This window comes from Protopterus annectens, chromosome 9.part0, assembly GCF_019279795.1.
Source record: "Protopterus annectens isolate FY-2018-M chromosome 9.part0, PAN1.0, whole genome shotgun sequence".
Taxonomy (NCBI): Eukaryota; Metazoa; Chordata; order Ceratodontiformes; family Protopteridae; genus Protopterus; species Protopterus annectens.
The window spans coordinates 953,067,870-953,080,160 of record NC_056743.1 but is presented as its reverse complement, the minus strand read 5'-3'; the positions used below and the strand labels follow the sequence as shown (position 1 = coordinate 953,080,160).

General features: G+C 33.6%; 1 protein-coding gene across 1 annotated transcript in view; it reads left to right on the top strand.

Moving 5' to 3' along the window:
• The window catches only part of CCHR9.PART0H9orf64 (chromosome chr9.part0 C9orf64 homolog), a 258,953-nt gene that overhangs the window by 201,906 nt on the left and 44,756 nt on the right, over positions 1 to 12,291 (top strand). The window contains exon 4 of the mRNA XM_044083685.1: positions 3,976 to 4,171. Within this exon, the coding sequence (XP_043939620.1) occupies positions 3,976 to 4,171 (196 nt within the window). The remainder of the gene's footprint in view (positions 1 to 3,975; positions 4,172 to 12,291) is intronic.

Sequence of the window (12,291 nt, the reverse complement as noted above, 5' to 3'; positions counted from 1 at the left end):
AACAGCAAGCTTCAACTGGATGTCTATGCCTGCAGGTTAAATGCATGTTTTTATTTATTTACTTTTACTTCCATTGATGGCCAGGGCCAGAGCTTACCTGCCTGATCCTCACTTCTGCCCAGAGGCCTAGTACCAGAAAAATACACAAAAGCAAATGGACTAGTTTTTCCAGGAATGAAGCAGAACAAAAATTTACTTATGATAATGCAAGCAGTTTCACGCTCACTCGCTCATGCTTTTTCATGTGTAGAACTACACTTGAAAAAGCACAAGAGAGAGAGTGGTTGTGTTAAGTAAATTTTATTCTGATTGGCTCTTAGTCTTTCTTTTTTAGTTTTGAACTTTATTTTATAGTGTATGTCAGGATGCATGTCTTGTCCTCCAGTATTTTTATTTGTAAATGGACTTGTTTTCTTATTTGGGATATAGACAGGGTGTTGATTCCTTTAGATCTCCTATTCCTACAATCTTGGACTACCTTGCATAGGTCTTTGATTCAGTCCTTGGTTGTTTCTTTCTTAAGGTTCACGTGTCTGCTGGCTCAGCCTCTCATTAAGAGTTTAATTCTTTTTCAGTGGCTTTCTTGAAAGTAAGTATTTTCTCAAGGACACATTCTTGAATAGACCTCTTTTCAAAGGTACTTTTCCTCTTGGAGACATATTTTGCTTGTAGAAAAATATTCTTCCTCTTTTAAGCTAGCTTTCAAAAACAGCTGAAATACCTGTCATGGAAAACTTTCTTCTAGTTATTAGCTAAGTGAAAGGTACTTCAGAGTTTCTTGGCCTTTGTCTGGTCTTCCACATAGACAGAGTGGTCCTTTGAATTCACCTAATGTTCGTGCCAGAAGTAGCCATGGAAGTATATTTAAACCAATTTTCTCTGAACTGTTCAAGCAAAAGAGAGCAGTTGCTATTTTATATGGATGTGCACAGAGATTTGAAATTTCACTTGACTCAAACAAAAGCAATCAGGAAATACTCTCAATGGTTTGTTTCCTATACACCTGACAGGCTGCATATCAGTGATAAAACCTAATAATTTCAGCCTAAAGCACATACTGTTAGGGCTGTGACAGGTACATATATATCCAGGCCTGAATGATAAAATGTAACTTAGGCCAGTGTTGAAATTATGTCCATTAAAACATTGAACAGTAGTAAGAGATTTGGTTAAATATGGTTTATATGTGCCATGATTTCACACTTATATGCTATGTACTGTCTTTATAATTTTAAGGCAATTGGTATGGTCCATTTAGTGTGTGTGTATATATATATATATATATATATATATCTATATATATATATATATATCTATATATCTATATCTATATATATATATATATCTATATATATATATATATATATATATATATATATATATATATATATAAAATACACATTTTTTTCTTTTAACATTTGATGTAAAATTCCTACTTTTATATTGTTGTTTGTTGTTTCTTTCGGCTTTTCCTGGTTAGGGGTCGCCACAGCGGAACTCCAGTCCGCTAATGATTGGTAGTTGATTTTTATGTGCCGAGTTACCAGCCCTGACACACAGCCTTCAACGAAGGTACGCCCATTCACGCACTTCTCCACGCAGAAGACGCTCTAGCTGAGAATCGAACCAGACAGCGACAACGCTACCGCAGCACCACCACCGTGGGTATAGAATTTCTACCCACGGTAAATATATTTTTGATTAATAGGGGTTATTTTACTCTAGTGAAGACCTTCCTGTTTGGGTGAGGACGATACTGGGTGGGGTGCTGTATCTCCACACCTTGCTCGCTGTGTATCTTGGGATATCTCTGTGGTTGCTGGGGCTCACCTTTGTGCTGTATGTACCCTTGTCTGGATGAAAAATGGCAGCAGTGTATTTATTTATTGGGAGTTTTTATGAAGTTTGATTAAATAACATATATTTCTATTAAGACAAATGAAATGGAACATGTTGAGACATTGGAAGTAATAATATGATTAAGATTTCTTAGTATATTTTTGGTGATTGTATGTGAATGTAATGGGAGATGCTTTGTTTTGATGTGCCCCGATTTGCATGTTGATGCCACATGGATCTGCAGTGTGTGGGCTTTGTGGTTATGGCGCTCCACTTGCTACTGAGATGCTCAAAACGTGTGTTAAGCTGTTTTATTTAGCTAGAGTTTAACTGATGACAAACCAGTAGAAGTAGTTGTTTTGTGCAGGTGTTGAACCCTGCACCTTGTATCTGTGGGGCTGAAGCATTAACCATTGTGCCAATTCTCAATATGATCTTTCAATTTGATTGTAGTAAATTACATAGAAGGGTGTATATTTAAATGAAGTGTCAATAGCTGTTTTGCTATTGGATTTTGAAGGGAACACAGATTGTTTATTGGTTGCTAGCTAGTTTCTTCCTTAGGCAAACATTGTTACTGCATATTTATGACAACAGTGAATTTTATTGGTGTATGAATGAGCTGTCATATTTTTATTGGTTGTTAACTTGATTCTAGAACTGTCACAATATGCAAATATACTGTCTTTTGATGGTATCTGATTGAATGTTTAGTAACATGGATTGGTTAATTATATTTTTAAATTTCTATATAAGTAGATGGTTTACTTTGTTCTGAAATGGTCTGAAGAAGCGGTATTTTGTTGCTGAGAAAGCGCTAACCTTTTTATTTTTTACATCAATAAATTTACGTGTGGTGTTTAGCCATGGTGGTCAGAGCCTGGATTTTTTCTTTGTTTGTGTGTATATTTGACCTTTGCCTGATCTGCAACTCTTTGGCCGTCATTAGGGCCATGACCTTGTCAGAGCCCTTCTTCAGAAGCACTTGCTTGAATGGTATTTGTGCAGATGTGACTTAGTCTTCTTGAATACTTTTGCAATACACTGTAAGCTGGATATGTTCTCAAGGTACAGATCCTCTTTCGGGGCCTTAGTCATTTGAATGATTCTTTCATGATGCCATCCAGGAAGTTCAGAGAAGGACTGTATTCTGCAGTGTAAAAAGGATAAACCAGATAATGTGATGTAAAAAAAAAATGTGCTTTTCATAATAACAGAATTATACAGTCATCATCCTCTTCACAGTTCCCACTCACCTTTTTCTTTCTTGGTAGTCAGGGTTCTGTCTGGTTTAATTTCTCCAGATTTCTCCCACGTTCTAATACCGTCATGGGAATGGACCCCATTCTTAAGTCAGGGCACAATTACAGTTCATGAAATTAGATTTGATTTGCAATGTGCCCAAAATTGCCTCCTTCAGTAATTAATATGGGGTTAAATGTATTCATTGCATATTCAAGTACAATTATAGGGTCTATATCAGTTTATTGAAACGTCTGAAGTTCGAACACCATATGTTCGAACTTCAAACAACGAACTGCAAAAACATCGAAGTCTTAAAACAGTGATTTTTTTCCCAGGGAAAAAAATCGCTGTTCCAAGAAACACACACGCAACACAAACACACCAAAACAACATCAATCCACACACACACACTCAAAATCCTACATCTAACTCTACACTAAACTGTACATACACTACTATCTATCCACTTACCTTAACCCAAACCCTAACCCTAAGGTCCGTCACTATCACACACCCACCTCACCCGCACCCTAACCCTAACTCACCTAACCCGCGCCCTAACCCTAACATCCACACAATCACACACTTACCTGAACCCAACCCGTAACTTCCCACTACAATCCTGATACTCTCAAAGCCACAGAAATGACCCACCAAATTCTTTCCCTGGGAAAGAATTCGGTGGGCCGCGGCTTCGCGATTACCAGTGTTCGAACTTTACAGTTCGAACGTCTGGTATTCGGTATTCAGCCATTTCGACGGACTGATATAAACCCCAATTATAAATAATTTTTTAATAGAATCTGTCCTGTTGCTGAATGAGTGCACTGCATTAATGGCAGTTACATAATTACATTTAGTAATGTCCTGCAACCGTTTGTCTTCTTACAGGGTAAAAGGGTCTGCTTTTACAAACGTGCACAGATCCTGGTTGCTGATATCTATGGTTTGTTGGAAGGGAAGGAAGATGCTGAATTCCATGACATTTCAAGTCTCACCATGTTTGCTGACTACAGGATTCCTCAAGCACTTGTGTATCTAGGAGCGATGAAGTACTCTGATGAACTTATGAAGAAACTTAAAGAAGGTATGTACACATCATTCCATCCAATGGAGCTCTGGAAGTTTGCACTATAACTTCCAATGGGCAGAACCTAACTTTTTTTTACTCAAATAATTTTTATTTTAAACATTGATAAACAGTAAATGAATACTTATTACAATATGCTATCATATTACACATTTACAATCAGCCTGACTCATGAAAGAATGAATGATAACAGGATATATATAAGTAATTAAATTAAACTTACAAAGTGATAATTTCAAGAGGAGCAGATTAAAACCAAAGAAAAAACAAACTTATGAAACCCAAAAGGCCAAAGAAACACGCCAGACTAGCTGAATGTAAAGTAAGCACTTTAAGCAAACTTCATCAGACAAAACAATAATCACACTAAACCCTTTAAATATCCCTCCAAAAGCATCACATAAATTAATAAATTAATTAAATAATTAACTCTTAAACAAATACAAATCCCAAACATTTTCATTACCCCTAAAAATCTCATATCATACAAACATTTTTAGATGAATACAGATCAAGTACCACAAAAATACATTCATCTAAAACATGATTTCAATCTTAAAATACATTTAATAAACAAGTTATCATTTAGCACAGGGAAAAGATGTGCATTAAATCTCAATTGCCAGATTAGTTCCCTCTCATCCAATTTTAAGGCCACAGGACCCCCCATCTGTACCCACTACTTGATCAATCACAAAAAATAGAAAGGCATGCGATGGATACAGATTGATGTGCCTGGCTAGGGCATTGTTCAAATTTAATTTCCTAATATTATATATATACTCATAAATGTGCTGTTTAAGGCATCTTTCCGTCCTTCCTATATAAAATGCAGGACAAAATTGGCACATAGCCATATAAACTACATTTTTAGAAAGACAGTTATAGTTGAACTTCAGGAAATAAGTCCTCCCATACATATTAAATGAATTTGTGACATTCACAAATTTACAGAAATGACAAAAACCACATTTAGACATTCTACCATTAGTAATAATTGCCATAGTGTTAATTTCTAAAATATTTTTCAAGTTATTACCCTTTCTAAACACAATACCAGGTTTTTCCTTTATCTTTCCATTAATCAGTGTCTTCCGTGAGGAAGCACCGATTCTTATTAATAATATATGTTAGGTTGTCCGCATCAAGTAAAAAAGTAGTAATAAAGCCACTTTGTGAAATTTCATCTTTCACGTCAGACTCCATATTAGAAGGACTCGCATCAAAATTACCCATGGTCATCTCACCACCGGACATACCTATTTCCTCAGAGAGCAGAGCATCCCCAACCAATTCATCAGTACATAGAAGGGGATTAAAAGTCCCAATCCTCCTTTTAAAACTTACTTCATCAAATATTTCATCTGTTAAGCGGGGAGGGTAACCCCTTTTAGTAAACATATTCTTCAGTAGATTACATTCTAAAATGAACTCAGCTTCATCCGTAACCATTCTTGATGCTCTAACCATCTGCCCCTTCACAACAGCCTTCTTTTGGTGATAGGGATGGGCACTTGACCAATGCATGAAGGCATTAGAATAAGTAGCCTTCCTAAAGATCTTAGAAACAAATCTTCTATTAACTATATCCTTACATAATTCAATGTCCAAATATGAAATGGAATCAGTTTTAAATTCAAATGTAAACCTCAAATAATCAGTAAAATGACTTGTATGTTCAATAAAGGCTTCCACCGACTCCAAATCACCCTCCCTAATTATAAAAATATCGTCCAGGTAGCGAGTATACTAAATAGCATTTCGCTTGAAAAGGTCATCCTTAAATAAAAATTCCCTCTCCCAGTGCGCCATAAGTATATTAGCAAATGTTGCACCACAGGGAGAACCCATCGTTACACCGGTTTTCTGCAGGTAATAGTCCCCATTGAACATAAAGTAATTATTGGTTAAAACCAATTCCAAAATGTAAACCAATAAATCAGTTTCCTTCCCATCCACTTTTTTACACGTAAGGAAATCCCTAACCCAAGCAAGCCCAATCTCCTGGGGTATGACAGTATATAATTCTCTAACGTCAATCATTAGAAAATTATATTTATCTTGAAACTTTAAATTGTTAATGGCTTTCAGGAAGGCCCAGGAATCGCGGCAAATATGCAATTCACCTTCAAGATACTTTTTCAATTTAACATCCAAGTATTTTGCGCACCCAAAAGTAAAGGACTGTCTACCATCTACAATTGGGCGCACAGGCAGATTTCCTTATGTATTTTCGGCAAACCAAAATTCACTGGTGTAATTGGGCTAGTAATGGAAAAATAATTTAATAAATCAATATCTATGGATGCATCAATAAATAAATCACTAATGTACCCATTAAAACGTTGACAAGCCCCATTCATCTCGTTCCTGGAAACCTTCTCATAAGCATCACTAGATAATAATGCACACATACAAGTATTATAATCAGATAAAGTCATAAAGATGAGGCCTCCCCCTTTACAATATTAATGTTACTAGGGCTAACTAAAAAATCTACAATTGTCACTATTCCATTTGATGACCTCAATAAAAGTGGCACAGGAATGTGAAAAAAATAAATGAAAATAAAAAACTATGAATAGTTATACAAACATAAATTAAGTTATATGGCTTGATATAGTCATGTAAAAAATATAAAAAATAATAAATGAAAATACATATAATAATACATTTAATAATTGCATGCTGGTCAAGAACAAAAATAAAAATAAAAAGTTAGTTAGCCCTAGTAGCATTAATATTGTAATTTAACAATTTTTGTGATATAGATATATATATATATATATATATATATATATATATATATATATATATATATATGTGTGTGTGTGTGTGTTTTTTAATGAGTTTTGCAAGTTTAATCTGGTTTACAGCATTGTAATATTGTATTTTGCTTGAGAGAATAGGTTTTAATACTGTTTAAATATTGTATTTTTAATTTCATTTTTATTCTTTGGTTAGCTTATTGAGTAACTGATAATTAACAAAAGGGTATATAGGTATTTGTTACACATTGTTCTGGGTCTGCTGAAGGTGGAACATTTGTACCACTGAAAGCGCTTACCATATTAAAGATTTTGTTGCTCTAGCAATACGCTACTTGTATTCGCTTATTCCAGCTTTCTCCTACCACTCCACTTGCTGTTTTATTTTCGCAAACTTTCTCAAATAATTGTATGGTACTATTAATCGGTGGATTAAATACACTTGCAACTCTGAATTCACTAGTCAATTTACTATCATTTCCAAACAACACATTTAAATTCAATTTACGTGTAAAACTTTTCAAATCAGTCAATGTTCTAACTAAATCGGCCCGAACAGAAGGAACAAAAGTAAAACCACGGGCCAACAATTCAATAAGCACCTTTAATGGCAAAAAATCAGTATAGTTAAAGATTTTAAAGTCACGATGTTCATTGAAAAAAGTCTTAACCGGTTTTACTTTTACAGTCGTTGGACTACAGACCTCACAACATGACGACACAGTTACCTCCTCCTCCATTTGTTTGCCTTCCTCTTCCACTGTTTCCAGGACCGGGCCGATTTAGCTAGAACATTGATTGATTTGAAAAGTTTTACACGTAAATTGAACTTAAATGTTCTGTTTAGAAATGATAGTCAATTGACTAGTGAATATAGAGTTGCAAGTATATTTAATCCACCGCTTAATAGTACCATGCAATTATTTGAGAAAGTTTGTGAAAATGACATTAGATGTTTGTTAAATAATTGTAAATCTGATGAATCTATGTTTAACATTACTGATTTTGAGAAGGAAATTCTTTTTGCTTTAAAGACTAGTGGTATTCGGGTTATAAAACTGGATAAAGAGGGAGGCCTCATCTTTATGACTTTATTTGATTATAATGCTTGTATGTGTGCATTATTATCTAGTGATGCTTATGAGAAGGTTTCCAGGAACGAGATAAATGGGGCTTGTCAACGTTTTAATGGGTACATTAGTGATTTATTTATTGATGCATCCATAGATATTGATTTATTAAATTATTTTTCCATTACTAGTCCAATTACACCAGTGATTTTTGGTTTGCCGAAAATACATAAGGACATGGAAAATCTGCCTATGTGCCCAACTGTAGATGGTAGATAGTCCTTTACTTTTGGGTGCGCAAAATACTTGGATGTTAAGTTGAAAAAGTATCTTGAAGGTGAATTGCATATTTGCCATGGTTCCTGGGCCTACCTGAAAGCCATTAACAATTTAAATTTTCATGATAAATATAATTTTTTAACGATTGATGTTAGAGAATTATATACCATCATACCCCAGTTAGGGATTTCCTTATGTGTAAAAGAGTGGATGGGAAGGAAACTGATTTATTGGTTTACATTTTGGAATAGGTTTTAACCAATAATTACTTTATGTTCAATTGGGGACTATTACTATTAATAGATTTGTTTCTGAGATCTTTAGAAAGGCTACTTATTCTAATGCCTTCCTGCATTGGTCAAGTGCCCATCCCTATAACCAAAAGAAGGCTGCTGTGAAGGGGCAGATGGTGAGAGCATCAAGAATGGTTACGGATGAAGCTGAGTTCATTTTAGAATGTAATCTATTGAAGAATATGTTTACTAAAAGGGGTTACCCTCCCTGCTTAATGGATGAAATATTTGATGAAGTCAGTTTTAAAAGAAAGATTGGGATTTTTAAGCCCCTTCTATGTACTGATGTATTGGTTGGGGATCCTCTGCCCTCTGAGGAAATAGGTATGTCCGGTGGTGATATGACCACGGGTAATTTTGATGTGAGTCAGTCTAATATGGAGTCTGACGTGAAAGATGAAATTCCACAAAGTGGCTTTATTATTATTTTTTCACTTGATGAGGACAGCCTCTAAGATATATTATTAATATGAATTGGTGCTTCCTTAGGGGAGGACACGTTGATTAATGGAAGGATAAAGGAAAAACCTGGAATTGTGTTTAGAAAGGGTAATAACTTGAAAAATATTTTAGAAAGGAACACTAAGGCAGTTATTACTAATGGTAGAATGTCTAAATGTGTTTTTTTTCAATTTTATAAATTTGTGAATGTCACAAATTAATTTAATATGTATGGGAGGACTTATTTCCTGTAGGGCAACTATAACTGTCTTTCTAAAAATGTGGTTTATATGGCTACGTGTCAATTTTGTCCTGCATTTTATATAGGAAGGACGGAAAGATGCCTTAACAGCGCATTTATGAGCATATATATAATATTAGGAAATTAAATTTGAACAATGCCCTAGCCAGGCACATCAGTCTGTATCCATTGCATGATTTTCTATTTTTTTGATTGATCAAGTAGTGGGTACAGATGGGGGGGTCCTGTGGCCTTAAAATTGGATGAGAGGGGAACTAATCTAGCAGTTGAGATGTAATGCACATCTTTTCCCTGTGCTAAATGATAACTTGTCTATTAAAATGTATTTTAAGATTGAAATCATGTTTTAGATGAATGTATTTTTGTGGTACTTGATCTGTATTCATCTTTTAACTTGATTAAAAATGTTTGTATGATATGAGATTTTTAGGGGTAATTAAAATGTTTGGGATATGTATTTGTTTAAGAGTTAATTATTTAATTAATTCATTTGTTAATTTATGTGATGCTTTTGGAGGGATATTTAAAGGGTTTAGTGTGATTATTGTTTTGTCTGATGAAGTTTGCTTATGAAGTAAATGAAAGCGCTTACTTTACATTCAGCTGGTCTGGCGTGCTTCTTTGGCCTTTTGGGTTTCATAATTTCAAGAGGAGGTTAGATCCATTTGTAAAGTGTCAATCAATGTTAAAGCATTTTTCCAAGGATTATTAGTTAATGGCCTAGGAAATATTCTTAATTTCTTGGTGTTGACTTCAATTAAAGCAGTCTTCTTTAGCAAACACAGAATTTTTTCTCTGCTAGGTACAGTGGTAGTTCTCCACCTCTTAGTTATACATTTCCTAGCTGTGGTTAGTATTGTGTAAAGCACATAGACATTTGTTTTATTTAGAAAAAAATCTTCAGTTACATTCAGCAGTATTAAAGCTTTAGTCATCACAAAATTATCTGTATAAATCGCCTGTATGAAGTTAACATTTTCCCAAAAGGGCTTTATTTTTATACATTCATAGAAAAATCGCCTGTATGAAGTTAACATTTTCCCAAAAGGGCTTTATTTTTATACATTCATAGAAAATGTGAGACCAATCAGCTTTATCAATCTGTTGACATCTCCAACAAACCCCATTACTAGGATTGATTTTTGAAACTTTATCTGGAGTTAAGAAGGATCTATGGAGGAATTTCCAGGTAGATATTCTCCAATAATGAGAACAAGAGGTCAGTTTTACTGAGCGTAATATGTCTGATTTATTCTCTGGGGTTAATTGAATCAAATACCCTTTAGTAATAAATTGCCATTATGCAGGTTTGAGTAATGTTTTGTAATTTTTTATTAACTTATATAAATATGAAGTTCCATTTTCCAAGTTGTCATTATAATATATAATTCCAAACAATCTGATTATGAATTTAGGTGGAGTTGAGAAAGAAGAATTATTTATTATCCTACATAGATCCTTGGAGTATGTCAGTATATTCTGAAGCATTAACCATTCATGGGGGTTCGATTTATAAGTTGACATTGTATATTGTATATCCAATACTTGTTGATTTTTGATACAATGTAACCAACAAATAATTTTTTTCTGTTCCCAAGAGATGAATATATCTCTGTGTATTCTGTCTGGGAAGGTATCATTAATACTGAAGGGAATTAGTGTTGTAAACCAAAGCTTTAAATCTATATTCATATTTATAAATTTCTTAAAGTGGTCGAATAAATGATTTATTAGATTTGTTCTGGTTAGTCTAGTTGTATTATATTGTAAATTTAAAGTCAATGAGTACCATATAGTATTATTATCAATAGTAATAGTATTTTAAGTAATTTATTGCCATTTATTATTATAATTGTATGTAATAATTTCCAGTTTGATGAATAACTAGGATTAATCCATTCAGTCACTGTTTAATGTAAAGTAGCTCTTATGTATGAGTCGATGTCCGGAAAATTTATTCCTGCATGATCCCATTGTCTAATATGATGAGTGTATGCAATTTTATTTCTTTTGGGATACCATAAGAACTTTTAAGAGTATTGCTGATATTTTCTTAAGATATGTTTTCTCAGGAATTAACAAACTAGCTTGTATTACATACAGTATTTTGGGAAGAACCATTTTGATCAGCTGTAGTCTATCCTCAAAAACTATGAATAGGTTGTTATATTTGTGGGCAAGATTTACTATTGAATCCATGACCGTTTTATAGTTAATATTCATTATATCTTGTATATTCTCGCTCAGAACTATCCCCAGGTATTTTAATGTTGTTACTTGTTCACCTATGCTATGATTCTTATATATTTGTATCTCATTTTTTATTTAATAATAAATATTTGGATTTTTGGTTATTAAAATGAAGCCCTGAGATCTTATGAAATTTCTCGATCACAGTATCCAGCTCATCTAAGACTTCTTTTGAATTCAGTAATGTAAGAAGAATATTGTCGGTGAAGAGCATGATCTTAGAGTTATATTGTCCAAATATATTTATTCCTTTTATCTTTGGGTTATTTCGTATTGATATGGCCAATAGGTCTATAGCCATTGCAAATAAAATGGGTGACATAGGACAACCCTGCTTAGAACCTCTTGTAATTTGTATTGCCTCTGAAGTGAAGGGTCCTATTTTAACATAAGCTAAGTTGTTTTCATAAACATTTTTAATGAATGTAATGAATGAGGGGGGAAAAGAATATGCTTCAAGAATTTTGAATAAATAATCCCAATTTAGGGAATCAAATGCTTTCTCAATATCCAATCCGATTATCAATGCTTCTGTATTTACTTTATTTAAATAATCTATTAATGTGAATATTCTTTTAATGTTGTCATGTGTGTGTCTGTTTTGGATGAACCCAGTTTGATCATTATTAATTATTTTGTGCAATTGATTTTTTATTCTGCTTACCAGGATAGACATAAATATTTTATAATCAATATTTAACAATGAAATTGGCCTATATGAACTAAAACAACTAGCTTCTTTATTTTCTTTAAA